This window comes from Zootoca vivipara, chromosome 9 (genome assembly GCF_963506605.1).
Source record: "Zootoca vivipara chromosome 9, rZooViv1.1, whole genome shotgun sequence".
NCBI classification, from domain to species: Eukaryota; Metazoa; Chordata; class Lepidosauria; order Squamata; family Lacertidae; genus Zootoca; species Zootoca vivipara.
The window spans coordinates 67,712,551-67,736,025 of record NC_083284.1 but is presented as its reverse complement, the minus strand read 5'-3'; the positions used below and the strand labels follow the sequence as shown (position 1 = coordinate 67,736,025).

At 41.6% G+C, this 23,475-nt stretch overlaps 1 protein-coding gene across 4 annotated transcripts in view; it reads right to left on the bottom strand.

Annotated features, from left to right (window-relative positions):
* Window positions 1-23,475, bottom strand: part of CCDC149 (coiled-coil domain containing 149) — a 57,592-nt gene that overhangs the window by 16,480 nt on the left and 17,637 nt on the right. For all 4 annotated transcript variants that reach the window (XM_060278959.1, XM_060278963.1, XM_060278961.1 and 1 more), the window contains exons 5-10: window positions 12,989-13,105; window positions 11,734-11,906; window positions 10,062-10,134; window positions 7,311-7,395; window positions 6,798-6,942; window positions 5,110-5,186 (exon numbers count right to left, since the gene is read on the bottom strand). In XM_060278959.1, the coding sequence (XP_060134942.1) occupies window positions 5,110-5,186; window positions 6,798-6,942; window positions 7,311-7,395; window positions 10,062-10,134; window positions 11,734-11,906; window positions 12,989-13,105 (670 nt within the window). The remainder of the gene's footprint in view (window positions 1-5,109; window positions 5,187-6,797; window positions 6,943-7,310; window positions 7,396-10,061; window positions 10,135-11,733; window positions 11,907-12,988; window positions 13,106-23,475) is intronic.

The following is a 23,475-nucleotide window of genomic DNA, read 5'->3' as shown; positions in this document are numbered from 1 at the left end:
GGAATGCGTAAACTAGATAGCAACACTCGTGGAATTAAAATGTAAGTAGCAACACTGAGTGATATCCATTCTCATAATTGCTGAGTTAAAAGGGGGGGGGGTTGTCTCAACTTACTGCTTGTCATTAAAAAAAAAGCTTCAAAATCACATCGTTCTGCACAACCCGTGATTATATTCAGACCTAGCTCATATCCTTCCTTATTACCATTTCTCCCAATTAAAAATAATTTTACAGTGTTCTGTATTTCTCTTGTGGCCATCTAATTTACTCGGTTGAACATCTTAATCTGACAGATATAGGAAAACATTCAGATAACATTTCCATTTATTTACATGCAGTGACAATATTTAATGCACCGCTAAGATTAGTTACTAAAAATACGTATGTCAAACAGAACCTACTCCCAAATCCCACTGAGACCTTGTAGCTCAGGCCTTCAGGCAGCAAGGAAAAAAGGAAGAAAAGAAAAGTTATTATATAAATATTAATTTGATGCCTAAACAGAAGTAATAGAACAAGGTATTCTAAAATCATTCTCTGTCTTTTGCTAGTGTTCTGTTTTAAAGGCTAAAACACTCTATTTAGTGGATTATGAGCTACTTGAAACAGAAGAGATGAAAAACCATGGTTTGAGGCGGGTCTGCATACCATGCTCTGCAGTCACCATGTTTAAGAGTTGTATCTCTATCAAGCAAACCATGGTTAAGGCATTTCCCCTGCCTGTCTGCTTGCAAGATGACATTGGTTTGCCCGTTATACATACAGTGGGAACAGGGCAGGTGAGCAAGCTCAATCTTGATTTCAATCCATGTTTGGGATCTTAATCAAGATTCAAGGAACAATGGTGTCGGGCCATGGAAAAGGTCAAGCTTCAGGAAGACAGGTTCTGCAACCCAGGGTCAGCTACTTGTCAGACCAAGTAAGCCAGAAGCAACTGTGCAGATGAAAATAGACAAGGGTTCAAACATGTATCAAAACAGGCAGCAGTCTGGGCAGAATCAGAGGGGGCAGTTACCACGTGGGAGGGGTGGCAAAAGTGGTGGTGTGTTCTCACAAAGTCTGTACAGGACATCTTTTTCCTGGCCAGAGATTTCAACTTCAAATCCCAGAATCCTCAGGAGGAAACTGATGCCATGTGTCTCAACAAGGTTAAGACTCCAAAGGAAATGAAAACACAGTGCCAGTTTTCAGCTGAACATTCTGGGATGTAGTCTTGGTCCACAGCAATAAGGGATGATCTGCTGCGGTCACTGAGCAGTTCTGTGTTCCCCTTTCCTGACCTGTTGTTGTTATGGCTAAATTTGCACCCTGCCTTTCCCCAAGAGGAGCCCAGCTTAACTTCGTTGGCCTTAGGGCAGAGAAAGGGGCAAGCAGGAGTGGCCATTAGAACCGAGTCAAAGTACAGCCCTAATTGCAAGGCTGTCATTGCCCTGATCCCAATCTCAAGCACAACCCCACACTAATTAGCCCAGCTGGAAGCCTCAAACAATGCACAAAGCTCAGTCTGGCAATCTTGCAACGGAAACAAGAGTATGGATGATGCAGGTGGCAAGGCACCAGACTCTGGCTGCAAGGAAATGCAATTTCATAAGGCCTGTAGGAGCTTCTACCAAGAATACCTGGGCTGTAATCTACAGAAAGGGAAACATGGAGTTTATGAACAAAGATGAAGCTATCCAGAGGAGTGGCACTCTGGTTTACTGAAGGGAGATAATGCCCCCTGTAATCAATTATAAAATGAAGTATAGCAGCAGAAAAGAAATAATTAAAGCAAGTGGAGTAGCATGAAGAGCAGAAATATATACTCAAAATGATCATGTGGGCTATATAAATTTCCTGGTCTGTATATTTCAGTCTTCAGGGGAAGATCTTAGGTGTGAGTGTGGTCTGAATTTATGTTTTGGTGTTGCTGGTTGTGGTTTCTTTCACTTTTTTTTTAAAGCAACAGCAGCGTCAGCAACAGTACCCTAGATGCACACAGAAGACTACAATTCAATCCTGCTTGCTATGGGTACATATCCAGTAGCTGGAAACTAGGTGCCTGAATCCTGCATAAATCGAGACTGAACTCCCTGTGCATCGGCTGATGTGGGGGGAGTTCAATGCTGCTTTATGTAGGTTATCACCTCTCTACTCCAGCAGTCCAGCTTTGTCAGGTGGATGGGACCCCTCCCCCACACACCTATCAATCCCCCAATGTCAATATGACAACAGATGCTTGACAGGTGGCTGGTCCCACCCACTTGTCGGTTGGACCACCAAGGCGGGGAAGATAAGAGATCTAGTCCACCAGGCCAAAAATGTTCCGCACCAGGGCACTGTGGGAAATTCAAAATGACAGATGGAAACTAGAGCAGGGGTAAGCAACCCAAGGCCCCAAGGGGTTGTTTAATCAGCCCACGATCCGCCCCCAAACCGAGTCGCCCACTTGGTGAGTCCCCCTGCGCTGCGCTAAACTGGTGCAGCGCAGTATGGGAACTCGCTTCTGTGGCGCCGGAAATCACGTCTGCACAGATGCAGAAAATTGCGTCTGCGCAGATGCTGGAAATTGTGGGCAAGTGCGCTCAGGTGCATGTGTGATCCGGCCCACAGAGGGATCTCCACTGGAGTGAACTGGCCCAAGAGAGGTAAACCTTGGCAACCCTTGAACTAGAGCATTACCACAGCTGCCAGGTAAATTCATAGCCAGGAGACTGAATAGGCTGGTTGGGTTGAAAGCAGCACTGCTGGGTCCTGCCAAGGAACATGTGGCCTGACAAGCTACTGCATGCTGTGCGCCACTGCTAACCCTATCATTGAGTTCCAGGGTAAGGTTGCTTAGGATTGCTATGGCTTCCTGCGCTTTCTTCTATGTGACTGAACACACATCAAATTAACTATGGGGAGGCTGCTTACACCTAATTTTAATCTTACTCCTGCTCTGAGCATCTATGCTTGCAAAAGAGAGAACATAGTTCAGAAATGATAACAACCAGTCAGCCCAGTAAAACAAAATTCATTTACTGGATCTGCACTTCTCAACCTCATCTAAATGTTCATTTTTTTGGATTTATGAGAACAAGCGGCAGAAGGGATTTATGGATGTCAGAGCTCCTGAATAGACCAGGGACAAAACAAAATGCATTCAAGCATACAATAAAATATGCTAGGTAAGATATTCTTAGTCATATGCTAACTTTTGATATTAAATACCATAAAGGCAGATAAAACTATTTAGGAGTTACAAAGAGTCTACAGTTTAGTGAAAGCACTTTCTTGGAGAAAAATGTCAGTTTCAATAGTTTCCAGACTGAAAAGTTCAGCAGTTCCACGCTGATAATATTTTATATACCTTATTATAGCTACATTATATGCCCTATTCCATCAATTTGAGTGTTCTTACATAGTCAACCAAGAGGCAATTACAGCAAGGCTCTTGATTTTGAGGTCCATTGAGATAGTGCATAAGCAAATTTCTAGACCATTCATTATGCTTGACAACCATCATGGCGATGAACTCGATAGAGGGAAGTTGTGATCAGCCAGTTTGAGATTGCTATCTGACCAGGCCACTTTTGTCACTGAGATAAGCACATAGAGTTATGTTATCACATCTTCTCTATGATCCCTGTTGGTTGGGGTCATGCTAAAAAACAGAAAGTAGTTTTTCTTTTTTTAAAAGAAATGGACTGAACCTGTAGCTGACCAGAGAAAATGGCTACAAACACAAAAGGTGAATGATTATGTGTGATCTTTCCAAGAAGAAATTTGCACACACATTGCCAACATTGCTTTTGTGCTGAAAATCAAGAGTCAAACATTCAGCATAGCCATTAATAGTTTGTTAACTGTTCCGTCATGTGAACTAAGCACAGCTCACTCCACTCCTCAAAATGCCGATGCCCTCCATAGACGTGACAATTCTCAAGGATGTAAATACCTGCTGGGGAGTTAAGTCTCACTGAACTCAATGGGCTTTGTCCAATTAAATCGCCCTAAGAGCAGCGCCACTGAAATCAATGGACTTCAGTGAGAAAAGCTTACTGATTACAATGGCTCTACTTTGAATATCACTTAGTTGGGACACAACCCAGTGAGATTCAGTTCTAAATGCACATGCATAGGGATTGCATTGTTAGAATCGTTTTAGGTTTCATTTCCCATGTTCTTACTATGCTTTAGGCACATTTGTATGTTAAGAAATTAAAATACAGTGGTACCTCGGTTTACAAACACAATTGGTTCCGGAAGTCTGTACTTAACCTGAAGTGTACTGAACCTGAAGCGAACTTTGCCATGGAAAGTAATGGAAAGTCGATTAATCTGTTCCAGACGGGTCCGCGGAGTACTCAACCTGAAGCGTACTTGAGGTATGAGTGTAATTGGTTCCGGAAGTCTGTACTTAACCTGAAGCGTACTTAACCTGAAGCGAACTTTCCCATTGAAAGTAATGGAAGGTGGATTAATCCGTTCCAGACAGGTCCGCGGAGTACTTAAACTGAAATTACTCAAACTGAGGTGTACTTAAACCGAGGTATGACTGTAAATCCTAACTCACAGCTCTCCTGCAACTAAACACCTACAAAATTGCATGTTTGAAGGCTTCTGTGCCAAAAAGGGCCTTATCCTTGGAAAGATTTTATTGGAAGGACAAGATTTTCAACCTACACACACACACACACACACACACACACACAGAGAGAGAGAGAGAGAGAGAGAGAGAGAGAGAGAGAGAGAGAGAGAGAGAGAGAGAGAGAGAGAAATCTCCTGGTGGCATTCCCAGGTTTCCGTAAGTCTGACTAGCCTACATGTTCACAAAAAAATATGTGGCAAGATATGATTGATAAATGTAACACATCATTAATTATGTTGTCAAAGAACCTTTAAAATGCTTCCATTTCAGAAAAATCTAACTGTTATGTGTGAAAGAAAACAAAGATTTCTTGTTCAGTAAAAATATTTTGATATAACTTTTCTTATAGAGACTAAAAACAAACAAACCCTGCAGTAAATGAGGAAAACAATGTATTTTCTAATGTAAACAGCAGATTTCTTATGAAATACACATTTTAAATTGTCCTTATGTTCAGATACCCCCAAATTAAGTACAACTATGAATTTTGACTTACCTGGAAGACTCCACAAACCAGAGACTTCTAAAGTCCTCAACTTTTTCTCCAGTTCTGCTACACGATTGCCTAAGATTCTGAAATAAAGATAAAATATTCCATGAAATGTAATTAAAAGTACAGTAAGCAGGGAACACACCACTGATGGGCATGTGCCCTGTTTATATTTGATGGGTGATATCCAATGATAGGTGATATTCAGTGTCGTGAGAGAAGACATCCGCTTGTGATACACAAATTTACATTTAAACGCATGGAATAGATTAATTCACGTGAAATACTGAAATATTTCATAAATTATTGTGAAATTATAAATATACTATGTGTGTGTGTGTGTGTGTGTGTGTGTGTGTGTGTAATATGCCCATGCAATCCACCCACTCCTGAAATGGGTGTACAGTCTCAGGACTTGCTTGTATTCTGCACCACATTTGCAGGCAGCATTACTGTAATGGGTTCACTTCTCCTTCATAATTAATCAGAATGCCTTCCTCCATATTTGCCTCAAATCCACTGATCTCTTGTTACCATACATCCAGTCTATGCATGAACAAATCCTATGGAATCTGCAGTTTACTTGACTTAACTAGGTAACAAGGAATATGTAGTATTATTGCAATATGTATTTACGAGTGACTGTAATTAAGGATGTTTAGAAGAATTCAATTTTTGTGAATTCCAGTGTGCCCTGACCTAATCTATACTTCTCGTGCTAATGTGTACTTCTCGCTGCAACATGATTTTACACTTCCTAAATTGTTTCAATGCAGCTCGAGAGTAAAAAACCAAAACCCTATAGTTTAAAAATTGTGTATTTTGAAAGAAAAGAGTTTTTAAAAATGAGTATTTTGAAAGAAAATCCCTCTGTAATGCTAATGGAACTGTACAGTATGCCTTAAAGAAGGAGTACACATTCATGTTTAAAGGTAAAGGTAAAGGTACCCCTGACCATTAGGTCCAGTCGCGGACGACTCTGGGGTTGCGCGCTCATCTCGCATTATTGGCCGAGGGAGCCGGCGTATAGCTTCCAGGTCATGTGGCCAGCATGACAAAGCCGCTTCTGGCAAACCAGAGCAGCACACGGAAACGCCGTTTATCAAGCCACATTTCATGTTTATCAAGCCACAATTGTGAGTAACTTTAAAAATTAAACGTCAAGGGTTTCAGTAACATATTATGAAACCATGCTGCTGCATCAGAACCACTTAAGTTTCAGCATCCTTCTTGACTTAGCCTGTAACTAAGCACTTCCATTGAAAGAACAGCATATTCTTTCCTTTATTAACCCTGCCACTGAGTCCTTCCTGTGTCTCTATGATGGATTTTAGATCATAAGCTTTTTAGGGTGCAGACCTGTCTTCTTGTGCTTTGCAAAGCACCATGGACGTGGATGGTGCTAATAATGCTGGTGAGGTCAGCAATATGTATCTCTCAAAACTGATGCACTGGGTTAACGGCAAAATAACTACAATTTCTTACATTTTTACAATTACATAAAGATGCACACCCACATTCACATTATCTGGTGTTTTCTCTATACCCCAAGATAAAAGCCTTTAAAACAAAATGCAAAACAGATTTTGAACTAAGTCAACTGAAAGTTCGAACCCCGTATGGGACAACTGCATATTCTTGCATTGCAGAAGGGACTGGACTAGATGAAGCTCCGTTTCTGTGAAAGTGCCTACTTGTTGGTTTGCCTTTGATGCTGAATGACCATGTTTTTCTCATGGATTGTCTCCAGTAAAGCAGTAGCCAAAGATTTAAGGTCATAAATGGACTGTGGTGTGGCTGGTAGGCTGCATCCATGATCCTCTGATAACAGCTCTTGGACTGGAAAAATCAAAACAAAAGAAATACCAACTTAGTTTTATGGAGATAGAAGCCTGGAAATGACACATCAATAGACAGCAGGGGCGGGGAAAGAATCAAATTCTATTCATTATTACAGCAACCCCTTGATCTACCAAAATAAAAGCACTATCTTAGCTGTTTTCATTGAAGCCCCAGAACAGCAGTTCTTTGCTTCTCTCACAGAAATGGTGACTTTTGAGGGTGTTCATTGTATTGCTCAAAGTTATTGCCGTCTCCCAAAGTGATTACATGAGTACATGAACACAATTCTCGCTGTTTTGCTGAAGTCTCAGAATAGCAGTTCTTAGTTTTGGAGAGAAAAGGCAAGACAAAAACCAATGCAGTACCTTGCTTAGCAGAAAGGACTCCAGTTAGTGCACTGCTATTTGACTTGCTGTGAGACTTGGAATTTTTCCTCCTCTCTAGTGCATTCTAAAACAAACAGCAATCAAGAATGGTAATTTGTTTTATTATATAAAAAAAGGTTTTTTTCTGAGTAGAAAATGTTGACGTAACTTTTGATTAGACTGAGAGGTTAAGAAATCAAACTTTGGTCCCTCAAACTGTCCATATTTATTTATTTATTTTTAAAAAATTGTGCGTGGATATGTAATCACCAGCAAAGCATCCATGTAGTCTGTAGGGTTTCGCCAAATGGAAGGTAATTTTGCTACATATTCACACCCAACTTAAGTAGAAAACAGAGGTACATAGGAAAAGATTTCAGGCATCCTCGATATTAGTCTAAAATAAATATCCCACTATATCACAATAAAAAGTATTTTGGGTGTTTTTATATTGTAAACTACCCTGTGATCCTTACCACTTTTGTCCTTGATTATGGTAATCTTTGTACGAAATGTTCCTTTCATATCTCCAATTTTCTTGAACAGATCTCTGGTTTTCCCCATTCTATTGTTTTCCTCTTGATGTCAGAAGACATCAAGAAGAGGTGGCAAGAATACACAGAGGAATTATACCAGAAAGATATGGAGGTCTCGTACACCCCAGGTAGTGTGGTTGCTGACCTTGAGCCAGACATCTTGGAGAGTGAAGTCAAATGGGCCTTAGAAAGCACTGCTAATAACAAGGCCAGTGGAAGTGATGATATTCCAGCTGAACTATTTAAAATTTTAAAAGATGATGCTGTTAAGGTGCTACACCCAATATGCCAGCAAGTTTGGAAAACTCAGCAATGGCCAGAGGATTGGAGAAGATCAGTCTACATCCCAATTCCAAAGAAGGGCAGTGCCAAAGAATGCTCCAACTACCGCACAATTGCGCTCATTTCACACGCTAGCAAGGTTATGCTTGAAATTCTACAAGGCAGGCTTAGGCAGTATGTGGACCGAGAACCCCCAGAAGTGCAAGCTGGATTTCGAAAGGGCAGAGGAACCTGAGACCAAATAGCAAACATGCGCTGGATTATGGAGAAAGCTAGAGAGTTCCAGAAAAACGTCTACTTCTGCTTCATTGACTATGCAAAAGCCTTTGACTGTGTCGACCACAGCAAACTTTGGCAAGTTCTTAAAGAAATGGGAGTGCCTGATCACCTCATCTGTCTCCTGAGAAATCTCTATGTGGGAGAAGAAGCTACAGTTAGAACTGGATATGGAACAACTGATTGGTTCAAAATTGGGAAAGGAGTACGACAAGGTTGTATATTGTCTCCCTGCTTATTTAACTTATATGCAGAATTCATCATGCGAAAGGCTGGACTAGATGAATCCCAAGCCGGAATTAAGATTGCCGGAAGAAATATCAACAATCTCAGATATGCAGATGACACAACCTTGATGGCAGAAAGAGAGGAGGAATTAAAGAACCTTTTAATGAGGGTGAAAGAGGAGAGCGCAAAATATGGTCTGAAGCTCAACATCAAAAAAACCAAGATCACCTCCTGGCAAATAGAAGGGGAAGAAATGGAGGCAGTGAGAGATTTTACTTTCTTGGGCTCCTTGATCACTGCAGATGGTGACAGCAGTCACGAAATTAAAAGACGTCTGCTTCTTGGGAGAAAAGCAATGACAAACCTAGACAGCATCTTAAAAAGCAGAGACATCACCTTGCCGACAAAGGTCCGTATAGTTAAAGCTATGGTTTTCCCAGTAGCGATGTATGGAAGTGAGAGCTGGACCATAAAGAAGGCTGATCGCCGAAGAATTGATGCTTTTGAATTATGGTGCTGGAGACTCCTCCTCTTGAGAGTCCCATGGACTGCAAGAAGATCAAACCTATCCATTCTTAAGGAAATCAGCCCTGAGTGCTCACTGGAAGGACAGATCGTGAAGCTGAGGCTCCAATACTTTGGCCACCTCATGCGAAGAGAAGAATCCTTGGAAAAGACCCTGATGTTGGGAAAGATTGAGGGCACTAGGAGAAGGGGACGACAGAGGACAAGATGGTTGGACAGTGTTCTCGAAGCTACGAACATGAGTTTGACCAAACTGCGGGAGGCAGTGCAAGACAGGAGTGCCTGGCGTGCTATGGTCCATGGGGTCACGAAGAGTCGGACACGACTAAACGACTAAACAACAACACCCTGTGATCCTTGGACGAAGAGTGGCATATAAATTAAATAATAATAAATAAAAGTGTCGTTTTCAGAATACATAAGCAATATTAATAGTTCCTTGCAACTGAACATGATGGATAAATCATTTTATTGTTGGGGGGGGGGGGAATCTAAAAAGATTTGGGCAGCTCAAGAATTGTACAGAATTTTTTTACAGCAATTTCTTCTGTAGCAATTGCATTCTCATGGGGGATAAAGCTAATTGAGATCTATCTTTTCTAACAAGCAAATAAAACATGTTTTTATCACTATGGGTATGTGATTAAGCCTTCCAATACTAGCAGAACGTATAATGTTGAAAACCTTTATGTAAACGAAAATAGGTAAATTACCAGTACTAAAATCACCCTGCAGGTCTCTATGAAAACAGAAAAGGCGTGGCACTCTGTATTTTTGTGAATGAATTAATCTACTTTCTAATCAATTCTCTGAATGTGTAACAAGATGTAAAACAAATGCAGGTGCGCACCACAAACACATGAACAAAACTGATTGGATATTATATCACAAAAACAAAATCTACCTTATACTTTACAATATTTGATTTGAGAATGTTGACCTCTTCTTGAATTTGCTTTAATCTCTCATGAAGATATCTGGAAAGTCAGAAAACAGACTATATTACTTTCATGAAGCTGTTTATCCATTGAGCCATTTTAAAAGGTTCACAACATAACGTAATGCAGAGATAGTGAAAAAGCTGAAGTTTGTAATTACAGTAGTTTATTTAATTAATTAGCAGGATTTATGTACTGGTTAAGCATCAACAATCTCTAAATTGTTTACATAAAATATACATTAAAAAAATCAATAAAACCAAATTTTAAAAACACATTTTCAAAGCGTAAGTAAAATCAGCAGCTTAAAAAAATACCATAATAAAATAAAATATCATGATCAAGTATATGTCAAGTTTATATGGATGGGTAGGCTTGCCTAAAAATGTTTTTTAGCAGACACAGGAAACAATACAGGGCACAGTATCAATGGGGAGGGATCAATTCCTTCTAAGTGCACTCGTAAAAGTCCCAGTTTTGCAGAGCGAAGCAGCCAAATGGAAATATATGGGGGAAGGTCATCCTTCAAGTAAACTGGGCGCAAGCTTTAAAAAGTTTTATGCGCTAAAAGCAACATCTTGAACTTGGAACAAATTAGCAGCTCAAAAAATGAGGAGACTCATGCTGCAATAGTGAATTGAAGGATTCACCCCACCCCTTGCGAAACCCATTATAAAAGAAGCCCACCAGAGTCCTGGCTCAGTTCATGATGGTCTTGCCACCAACCAGCCCCCCCCCTAAAATTTAATGTTGATTAAAATTGGTGACAGTGGACAAAACTCTGTCAATCACCGCACTGGAGTCTGCATTTCTCTAGCCTTGTTTTACTGACCCAAACTGAAAGGAGTCAGATTAGTGACAATCAATTTAATCCTGGAGATAAACTTCGGACCTAACCCCATATTTTGTAGAACCTGAAAGTATCTATCAAACACCTTTTCCACTTACTTAAACAGCTGGGTGGGGCAGTGACAGAATTTAACAGCTTCTTAAACTTGATGGTATATTACTGGCTTTATTTTTAAAAATTCTTTGTAGTGCAAATTTGGCTCCAAAGTCTTTGGCTCCCAGTACGTTTCCGAGCACAGTTCAAAGTGTTGGTGCTGACCTTTAAAGCCCTAAATGGCCTTGGCCCAGTATACCTGAAGGAGCATCTCCACCCCCATCATTATGCCCGGACACTGAGGTCTAGTACCAAGGGCCTTCTGGCGGTTCCCTTGTTGCGAGAAGCCAAGTTGCAGGGAACCAGGCAGAGGGCCTTCTCGGTAGTGGCGCCCGCCCTGTGGAACGCCCTCCCATCAGATGTCAAAGAGAAAAACAGCTACTAGATTTTTAGAAGACATCTGAAGGCAGCCCTGTTTAGGGAGGCTTTTAATGTTTAATAGATTATTTTATTTCATTTTTCTGTTGGAAGCCGCCCAGAGTGGCTGGGGAAACCCAGCCAGTATTATTATTATTTATTTATTTATTTATTTATTTATTTATTTATTTATTTATTATTATTATTATTATGGAGTATCTTATTGCTTTCAAACTAAAATTTAGAACTGCAAAATACTAGCAATGACTTAGGTTTTGAGGTGACCCTTGTGAATGCTATTCTCCCGATGAGTTGTAACAATTTCTAAACAAACTCACCTGTTCTCCATACAAAGAGCATCAATATCGATAATGCGGTTTACATGTCCTCCTAGAACATGGTTAAGCTCCTGGTTTAATCTGTCGGACTTATCTTGGTAAGAAGAGCGCTCCTCTTTTACATCCTGTAGTTCATCCAATGCTGCTTGAAGATCATGCTGCAGAGTCTCAATCTGACAAAAAAAAACCCAGAACTCAAATGAGCATTACTATATTCTGTTGAATATTATATTAACCTATGTACAAAACAACCTGTTTCTGCAAGCAAAGCTTTAAAAAAGAGATGTTAATTAACCAAATTACATCTCTCCTTATGGTAGGGAGCCTGGCTGAGGCAAGGGAAGAGGCTGAGCAGAAGCAATAAGGCAGGAGGGGAATTTAGGCAGCATTTCACCCCCATATCCGTTTAACTATTAAAACTGGATTATGTCCCCCCCAAAAATACTTCTTCACACAACACTATTTATTTATTTATGAAATTCAAAGCCCGGGTGTAGCAATGGCCATTAGAAAGGAACTAGACAAATTCTCTTAGGAATTTGGAGAGGGTTTTGGATTTCATGCTTTGCTTGTGGGGTTCTGGGTAGCATCAAACTAAAGGTAAGGTAACTGAGTGTCAGACGAGGTGATGCCTAGCCTGATACAGCAGGTCTCTTTATATGTTTTTACTTCTGCCCTACAAACAACTCAAGATCCAAAAATATATTCTGGAGGGACCAGGAATAGATGCACAATTATAAGCCATGACAAGGGCGTACCCACCACGGGGCAAGTTAGGGCAGCTGCCCTACTCTAGAAGCAGGGCTGGTGGGCAGAGGCGGAGCACAGCCCGGCGGAGCGCGAGTTCGCCATTCCCGCCGCGCCGCGCCGCGCCGCACCCTCCCTCCAGCTCCCCGGCGGGCCCTCAGGCAAGGCCAAGCGCGGCGGGGAACCAGAGAGCGCGGCGCGGTGGGCGGGAACGCCGAACTCGCGCTCCGCTGGGCTGGGCTCCGCCTCCGCCCACCAGCCCTGCTTCTAGGGAGGGGCACAGCCCGGCGGAGCGCGAGTTCGCCGTTCCCGCCCGCCGCGCTGCGCCCTCCCTCCAGCTCCCCGTCGCGCCCTCTGGCAAGGCCAAGCGCGGCGGGGAACCAGAGAGCGCGGCGCGGCAGGCGGGAACGCTGTTCGCCGTTCCCCCCCACTTTGTGGCCCCTCCCCTTGCCCCCCCCCTAGTTTTGATCCTGGGTACGCCCATGAGCCATGATCATTGGAAAGTTACTTGTTCTCGTGCTTTCTCCAGTTGCTGGACAAGGTCTTCACGTTCATGTGGTGCGAAGTGGCGCGCCCCAACCTCCTCATCTCCGAGTCTTTGTTTAGCAATCGTCATCCTAAGGAGCTGAAAGGAACACCAGCAAGTTAGTGCTTGAATTGAGGCAGTTCAATGGGGATTAACGAAGGAAGTATAAGGGGTGCTTCACATATACAGAGATAAACCTAGGTTTACCAACTATGCATTTAACAGGTAATTGCAGCCAATTGCAGCCCCCCCCCTCAAATGAGCTCTTGACCTGTGTAATATCCATATATGCCATCAGATACATTTACCTGGCCAGCTATCCTCTTTGGATGGTAGAAGAGTAAGTGAGCATTGCACAATTCTGTACTGTACTACACACTTAAGTTACAGGTAGGTAGCCGTGTTGGTCTGGTGTAGTCGAAACAAAACAAAACAAAATTTCAGTAGCACCTTAGAGACCAACACGAAAGCTCATACCAATGACAAACTTAGTTGGTCTCTAAGGTGCTACTGGGGGGAAAATTATTTTGTTTTGACTACACACTAAAAGTGATGTGTGGAGGCTTGGGTGCAGTTATCTCACTTCGAATGGAAGAACCTAGATGCAAATCAGGTGTATGCAGGTACAGCTTCATAGATTAGCATATGGTATACTGAAGGAGTATGCTCACCTGTTCATCTACCATAGAAAGAAGACTGCTAGGTGGTTAAGTCTGTCCCATTAGGCAACATAAAGCAATGGCTTCCATGTGCAGAGTATCAATCATAGACCGAAGGAATAGCTTTAATATCGTCTCATACAAAATCCTTTTTCCATTGTGACAGTTCATATGTTCTACTGTGATGAATCAATGCACATTCATGCATGAACTACTTAGTTTTGCCCCTAAATTTTCCTTTTTCTCACTGTTGTAGTGGAAGCAGAACCGTATGTTTAAACCCAAATCTGTCTCCAATATGTACAAAGCATGTGTAATATTGTTGTTTTTGTTTAAGCACTTATTTCTATTGTTTATTATTATTATTATTATTATTATTATTATTATTATTTTAAAGATTTTCTTGACTGAGAAAGATATATGCAATGTCTCTCGTAACATTTTTACAAATCAGTTTGTATTTTATTATTAGACTTCCTTTTATTTGTGCTATTAGGTTATGTGAGTACATCAACAGAAGAACAGGATATAGAAATATATGATGCTGATGATACAGATCAGTATGTCGGTGAGTCCTGTTTTATAACAACTGTGTGCACATGTGAGGGCCAATCTTCTCACCACTTACAACTTCCCTATTCAAATATTACCTGCCTGCCCCTCCTTTTCCCCTTGGGTGGGTTATGGTAACCGAAGCAAGCCTGACTACAAGTAAAGCACTTGGGGAGAATGCATTCAGTTTGAGGGTTAGGCTAGAGATGGCAACCTGCAGCTCTCCAAATGTTTCTAAACAACAATCACCCATCTCCTACTACCCTCCTGAGAAAAACCCTACCCCACCCTCCCACTATATATAAGGGTCTGGTACAGTGGTACCTCTAGTTATGAACTTAATTCGTTCCAGAGGTCTGTTCTTAACCTGAAACCGTACTTAACCTGAGGTACAACTTTAGCTAATGGGGCCTCCTGCTGCCGCCGCGCAATTTCTGTTCTCATCCCGAAGCAAAGTTCTTAACCCAAGGTACTATTTCTGGGTTAGCGGAGCCTGTAACCCAAAGTGTTTATAACCCGAGGTACCACTGTATCTGAAGAAGTGTGCATGCACATGAAAGCTTATACCAAGAACAAGCTTAGTTGTGTGCTACTGGACTTTTTTAAAAAAAATGTATTTTGACTGCGTCAGACCAACACAGCTACCTACCTGAATCTAGAACACACTTATCAACACTTATGTGTTTGTCAGTGTGTTATGTCTCAAATAGCCCTCAGGCTTTCTTTCAGTTTTAGCTGGAGGACAATTATGAGAATAACAATTAAACACATATCTAGATCATATAATTATTTTCTTGAACTTCCCTATCCATAGTAGCAATAAATATAATCTATCCATACTACTGCTTTTTAAAAATACCTACAGCCTAAAATATAAAAGTGAAGGACCCCTGGACGGTTATCTCGCTTCAGGCCGAGGGAGCTGGCATTTGTCCACAGATGGCTTTCCGAATCATGTGGCCAGCATGACTAAACCGCTTCTGGCACAATGGGACACCATGACGAGTGCCAGAGAGAATGGAAATGTCGTTTACCTTTCTTACACAGCGATACCTAGTTACCCACTTGCATTGGTATGCTTGTGAACTGCTAGGCAGGAGCTGGGACAGAGCAACAGGAGCTCTCTCTCCATTGCGCGCATTCGAACCACCGACCTTCCGATCAGCAAGCCCAAGAGGCTTAGTGATTTAGACCACAGCACCACCCGCTACCCTTAACTCAGAACCGAGTACCTAATTTCAGTCCTCAATCTGGGATTGCCTTTTGTACAGCTTTGTTCAATGCTTCAGACACAGCAATCTGTTTATTTACAATGAGAGTATGAGAATTCTAAAATACCACTGCAGTTAAAAAAAACCTCATCAATGCCCGTGTTAGGCAAGATGTGCCCAATATGAAAAACCAAAATATTTCACCAGTGTTTATGTGATCTCCAATAGCAAGTATTCAAACTAGCATGAACTCAATTCGGAGCCAACCGTTTTCAAAGCTACCGTCAAAAATGTTTTGAGGAGTCAAAATAAAGTGCGCAAGTTACCTACAAAATGAGGCCATAGTGTATGCAACTGTTTAACTCCAACCCTCCCCCTCCACATTCTGCATAGCTGGGAGAGAGAAAGAATTACCGTACATCTCAGTGGTCCAATTTGTAGAATTGACGCAGAGGCATGAGAAATCTGCAGTGAAAACTCCCATGACTTAACATTTTGCAGCTGCGCTACAGAATTAATGCACATCATTATATTTCATGAAATAGAAGATCACTCTTCTGAAATTGAGCATCACATATTAAGGCTACCTAAAGCAATTTCAGAATGCCAATCACTTAAGTACCTATGGGCCAATTAAAATATTGCTGATGCAAATGACCCGCGATCCTCTGCTTCAGCCCCATTAAGCCCATGCTGCTGTGGCTGCTATTCTTCATTTGACAAGCTCCACAGGGTGACTGACTTGCAGGCCTCAATGAGGCATTGACCCCCATGTTGCTTTCATTTTGGCAAATTGGGCTGTTTTCACATTCCCAGCCAGCAAAAATGGGGAAGAGGAGGAAAATGTTAAAATGTGTATTTTTTTAAGCACCGATTTTTTTAAAAATATTTTTTTTACTACTAATAAAGACATGAATGAAAGATGGTTTGGAAAGAGAACTAAGAGAAGCTGGTGGGCAAAGAATGAAGCCCCTGAGTTTCAGATAGCAGAAGCCTTACAAGTAGCTGGTATTGCAGATGAAATTCTGGTGAGGTGATATCTTTAGCAGTTTGTGGATCAGATCTGGTGTTGTTCTTCCACGTCCAACCCCCCCCCCCCATTTCAACAGCCTACCACCTCATGGCGGTCCATCCCTTAGGGTTTTTCCCTAAGATTTTTGTACCGATGCGAATCTTGGGGCTCTTCCAACGCTGAACATGCACAGTGCTGTTTCAGCTATGGACTAACACTCAGAAAATGGAGTTCATAATTATTATAGATATGATACAGTACTTGTGTTTCTGGTTCTTTTTCTTATGCACGATTGTGAACAGATTGAATGTAAGGTATGTGGGGAAATGACATACAAATGAAGCAACTACAACCAGGATTTTGGATCCCACTCTCCTCCTGGATTTCCAAGGTGGCAGGTGTAGCCAGGAGAGTCTTTGCTAAGCCAAGACTGGTAAACCAGCTGCACCTTTTCCTGAATAGGACAGGCCTAGCCACATTCCTGCATGCCTTGGTTACATCTGGACTGGAGTACCACAATGCACTCACATGCACTGTCTTTGTAGACTATTTGGATGACATTTATTGGGAGAGGTCTTTCTCTGTGTGTGTGTTTCATCTGAATCAGGTGAGGTGTTAGACCAGTGCTTGGAGGCACTGATGGCTTGAATGTTGGCAAATAAACTGAAGCTGAATCCTGAAAAGACAAAGGGTGTTATGCGCACCCAGGTTCTCACATCTGGGAAGTGGCCCTCTTTTGGTCGCTGTAATCCATGCTCTAGTACAGGGGTCCCCAAACTAAGGCCCGGGGGCCGGATGTGGCCCAATCACCTTCTAAATCCGGCCCGCGGACGGTCTGGGAATCAACATGTTTTTCATAAGTAGAATATGTTTTTTTATTTAAAATGCATCTCTGGGTTATTTGTGGGGCCTGCCTGGTGTTTTTACATGAGCAGAATGTGTCCTTTTGTTTAAAATGCATCTCTGGGTTATTTGTGGGGCATAAGAATTCGTTCATATTTTTTTTCAAAATATAGTGCGGCCCCCCAAAAGGTCTGAGGGACAGTGGACCAGCCCCCTGCTGAAAAAGTTTGCTGACCCCTGCTCTAGTAACTTCCAGATTGGATTGTTGCAATGTGCTCTACGTGGAGGTGTCTTTGAAGATAACTCAGAAACTTCAACCGGTCCATAACACAGCAGCATTACTATTATTTTCAAAGGTGATGTTAGGAGTCAACCATGGAATTCTGCAACCCCTACCTGCACATTTCACCTTCCTCAAGTGAATGTCCATCTTAACTGCAGATAAAGAAAACTTTTTGGGGTAGGGCTCCAAATGGATCAAGATTTTTTAAAAAAGCCAACGTTAACATGTGGTTTTAAATCCTAGTTAAAAGGGGAAGCCTTGTAAGCTTCCCCCAGTAAGCTGTGGTCACTGCTTTCTGTTTACCTTTTTCTCTCACTGTGAAGGTAAGACTCCTTTAAGAGATGGGGAAGAGGAAAAAACAAAATCACCAGAACTGAAGAGATATGTCTAGAAGCAGAGAAAAGAAGCTGGGAAGTAAACTAAAATGCAGTTCTCTTGTATTAAAGCACAATAAATTATTTAATGTTTCCAGCATTGCTTCATGAAGCAAGGAACAACAACACGCTCCCTAAAACCAATCTGCCACTCCTACTCAAAATAATATTTCACTACTGGTGACTCAGAACAATTGAGGAGTTCTTCCAGAAAACTCCAGATTTTCCTATCTTCTAGCCCAGAAATAGTGGAAACACTTTTATTTCTTTAGTATTTTGCATTTATTGTCCAAAAGGCATTTATTGACCGTGGTGGCATGAAACAAAGATACCTTTAAACCTTAGGCAAGCTGCACCTGGGAGCAGTTCTGGTGGTGTGTGTCAGGCTTGATAAGAGATTGTGATCTGTCACAAAAATAAACAGCCTTAGAACTCAACTTGCAAACTGCAGTGTATGTGTGTCACCACAATTCTGTTAACTGCTGTTGCAAATTCTTCAAAGAGGTTGCCAGAAAATGTTTTTGGGTGCTTTGTAACATTTGAGAATCACCAAATAAATGAAAAGCCTAGGTTGTTTTTTTTAAAGAACATTATGTAATTTATTTGCTTTTGTACTTAATCCACTTGAACTTGGGTTTTTTGGCCACAACCAAAAAGTTCATTCCTCACTCAGTTCTCAGTTAGTTATTATTATCATGTACAGTGGTACCTCGGTTTATGAACACAATTGGTTCCGGAAGTCTGTTCATAAACTGAAGCGTTCATAAACTGAAGCGAACTTTCCCATTGAAAGTAATGGAAAGTGAATTAATCCATTCCAGACGGTCCGCGGAGTAAGCGTTCATAAACTGAAGCAAACTTTCCACAGGTTCCGGTTTCCGCCTGCAGGAATGGCGGACCTGTTTTCCATCTCTCTGACCTTCGTAAGGAATTTGGCGGTTGCTAGGGGAGTAAATGGCAACCCCCTACCCTCTCCGGGGGTTACGGAGAGGGGCCGCTGGCCCGCGATGCCCCCAGACCCACTCCGACTGTTTTTGGAGTGGGGGGAGCTTGGGCTGAGCACTTACGAGGGCCAGGACTCCCGGACGCTAATCTGCATGGCGGGGATTTCCATGGTTAAAGAAGATAATTAGGCTTAAATCTATGGACATACTTCAGAAGGAGGGGAAGAAGTGCTGTTTACTGCTGAGAAATTTATGCTGCTGAGGGAGAGGAGTCAAAGACTGTACTGCATCTGGAAGAAGGATTGATGGGGGACGGAGCGATAAGGGAAGTGAGTTTTTATTTTTTTTTCTTCATATTGTTGCCTCGTACCTTCCCGGACGCGATGTCCTGGCTTGTTTGGAGTGAAAGAGAAGCAAAAGACTGTGTGAGTTGAACTTTATAACTGCTGTTACTGAGCATATTTTTTAAAGATGTGGAGTTGCCGATGAGAAAAGCCCCCCCCTAGTCGGACGGAAGGAGTTCTGGACGCGTTCGGAGGATTTATGAGCTGTGACGCACTTTAAATTGGAGCAGCGACCTGAAGCTAAGTTCAGCTATAGGGCAAGGAGATCCATTAATTTACCAAGAGTTTATGGTTTGATGTTTGGGTCTCCTGCCTGGAAAAGCTGTAAATTCTATAATGATCGTAAATCTTCATGGCTATGAGAGAAAACGAAAGTGATTTGAGCTTTTTAAGATGGTGCTGCTTCGAGTTGCTTCGACGCAACAGGGAGCTCCATTAAGAAGATTTATGGGGAGGCTGGACTGATTAACTCACACAGGAGAAAGAACATCTGTGAAACTTTGTTTGATATTTATCTCAGCAGCTGGGAAACAATCGGATGAAAGTGGAAAACATCTATGTGACTGTAAGGGGAAGATCTGGATTATTATGAACTTGGAGGACGATTTGAACTTTAGAAAAAAGACGGCAGTGGACAGTTGCGAGGAATTCCCAATTTCTTGAAGCATGGGAACCCAAATAAAAAATTCTTTAGATGATTTGGCATAACATTCGGTTTGATTGATATATATATGTGTATAATTTGAAATATTGAATGTGATATAATTGGTTTTAATTGGAAAATTAATAAAAATATTTTTTTTAAAAAAAAAAACATAAACTGAAGCAAACTTTCCCATTGAAAGTAATGGAAAGTGGATTAATCCGTTCCAGACGGGTCCACGGAGTACTTAAACTGAAGCGTTCATAAACTGAAGCATGGGTGTAATTGGTTCCGGAAGTCTGTTCATAAACTGAAGCGTTCATAAACTGAAGCAAACTTTCCCATTGAAAGTAATGGAAAATGAATTAATCCGTTCCAGATGGGTCCACAGCGTTCATAAACCGAAAATTCATAAACCGAGGTGTTCATAAACCGAGGTTCCACTGTATTTTTAAGCAACTGCACAACTTAAAATCCCCCAAACCCCTGTAAAAACCATGCCTCTGCTCCTATTGATAGATATGTCTGCTGAAATATTTCCCCTCCTCCTCCCGGCCCTATGGCCCAGTTTGCTTGGGGAAAAACAACTGTATGAATCACACATCCAGGCAGAGTTCATCCATAAACATCTTTTCAGGCTGCAAAAGCAGCTGCTTGCTCATCTCTTGCCAGAGGTGACACTGGCAGAGACCATCTGGGCATTCACTTTGGAACAGATAGAAGCACAACTATCAAAACGATACAGAAATTATTCTTTGGGGAGTGTGCATGCTTTAATTATTATTACAGTGCTTTTGTCTGATACTCCAACAAAATTAACAATCTGCCAGCGCAGCGGGGCTTGTTTTGCTGAACCCAATGGTTCAAGGAACACATTTTAAAATGCCTTCCCCCGTAAGAACATAAGAAGAGCCTGCTGGATCAGGCCAATGGCCCATCTAGTCAAGGATCCTGCTCACAGTGGGCAACCAGAGGTCCACAGGAAGCTCACATACAGAACACTTGCAATTCCCAGGCACAACGCGGCCATCATCTAGAAACCTCAGGCTAGCACAGGAGAGGGGTCCAAATTGGGCATTCATCTGTCAATGGGATGGCATAGGATCCAGTGGATCTGCAAATGGCCCAGTTCTACCACCTTAGCACCCTGTTTTGTGGTTCTCAACAAGTTGACCTGAGTGTGAAGATTGGTGGCAGTAGCCTCCCATCTGCTCAGGCAGATATCTGGCCTCCACTGAAACAGATTTTTTTCTTTAATATTCTTTTACTTTTTTGGAGCCTGTATGCGCCCTTCCAACCCAGGAAATGAGCACATTGATCATTATTTTAAGCAGTCAAAAGGCTATCCCTCCCTGGGATTTCACACTACTGACATCAAATTTCATCACTAAGAATAAAGCCTTTTACTTTTTCATCTGCAAAGCCTCAAATAAATGAATTAAGATTAGATAGCAAAAGCTAAAGGTGAAAATAAAACAGGCAGTTTTATACAAGCTGGAAGCACTCAAGTATTCAGAGGTTGTGGAAGTCTAAAAGCTTTGTGGGTTTTGCCTTGGGCAAGCACTGCCGATGTGACAGCTGCTTCTCATCCATTTGTCCTCCTGTCTATAAACACGTAAATAAATAAAAAGATTTGTGCCAAGACATAAGACCACACTGCTTTCCCCTCTGAAGTTTACTGGCTTCGGGTTCTTATACATAGTTCAGAAAAGAAAGAACAAGATGCAGCCCAGTTTGCACAGAACTATGGCTTGCTGTGAACACTTCTATCTGAGCTTTTTGTCTCCTCTCTGCTGGTATGCTGGGAGGAAATGATCCCTACGTTATACAACATCCAAACCAGGGGTTGTAATTTCTTTTGCTCCAACAAACTACAATCAGCAGTACAGTCAGACAAGAACAAAACTTGGCTACAGTTTGTTGTTTGTTGGCTGCAGATCATGGAGTGGGAAGGAGCAAAGTGGATAGTCTTCACTCATGCACAGTAATGAGTGCCATGGTTTATGGCTTACTGTGATGTGCAGATCCAGCTCCTAGCTACAATCCTTAGAGTTGAATCCATGAATGCAAATGGGGCATCACTGTGTTTCAGCTTGAGGATTAATGCCAGTGTAAACAAACAAGGTTTTAACTCATGCTGAGACTTCCAGTTTGAAAGATTTTCTAAACAGAACACTCTGCAGAGAAATATGAATGTGCACAGATCATACACATGTGAGATACTGGCAAATATTAAAACTACCACCACACAAAGCAATTCATTACTGAACATTACATGTTTCTTTTAATTCTATAAAAGTGCTGCACACCAGGGCTACGATAAATGTAGCCACTGTAGGCTAAAACATTAATCTTGTTCAGACCTATTGGGAAACAGTGGTTTCCTATTGTTGTTGTTGTATTATTTATTAGTTGCTTTTTTCACAAAAAAACAGAAGCAACATTAAAACTAAATACAAAAACAATAATAGGAACCTAAGATGCCCACTCGTAATATATATAAAAGGGCAGATCTAACTCAACCTACCTCACTAAAAAGATGAGCAAAAAAGAGGCCACAGATATACCAAATATCCTCTAAATTAAGGCTCTAAAGCCTAAGTGAATAATTTTTTTCTCTCCTGGGTCCTAAAAATAGATAACGGTGAGTCAGGCATGCCTCCATGGGAAAGCAATTCACAAGCAGGAAGTTACCCCTGAGAACACCATTCTCATGTTGCCAACTTCCACACTTTCTTTGGAGAAGTAGAAGGGCATCAGATGAGAATCACAAGTTCAGGGTTGGTTCTCAAGGACTGTGGTGGTCCTTGTGGTATAAAGTCCTTGAGTCTTTATAGGTAAAAATCAACACTTTGAATTGAGTGCCAATAGATTCCTGTCGTATTGTCCCATTCAGCAACCTGGCCACTGAATTCTGCACCAGCTGCTGTTTCCAAACTGTCTTCAAAGGCAACTCCATGTTTAACACATTGCAATAATCTAACTAGAGGTTACAGAGCATAAACAACAGAAGCTAGGCTCTCTCTGTCCAGATATAGCTGGGCCACCAGCAACATCATGGGAGGAGTGCTTCCAGGAATAAGGTGAAACTGGGAACCTCCCTTGTTATTGTTGCTAATGGATGGTGCATGTTGTTTATACAATCTTGTTATATTTATAGTATCCAAATGTGGTTGTTTGTATATTATTATATTTGCTATTGTTTGGGGATGTTATTATGAAATTGTTATTACGTTATTGTTTTGTTGTTATTACGAAATTGTTTTTGTAGTGTTCATTTGAAATTCATTCCTGTTTTCTTTGTTGCAAGAATTTTTTTTCTGTGCAGAAAAGCACCATACAAATAGAATGAATGACTGAATGAATGAATGAATGAATGATGAAAGGCACTTTGCACCACTGCAATAGTAGTGAATCCTAAGTACTCCTAAACTATGCACCTGCACCTTCAGAGGGAGTATAAGCTCCCATTGAAAGCAGGCCCTGCCCTGCCCTGCCCATGTGGTCTAGGAAACAACCCACTTATCAGTGCCTCAGTCTGATCTGGAATAAGCTTCAGTTTGTTGGCTCACTGCTGAGGCCAGATGTTGGTTTACCACATCCA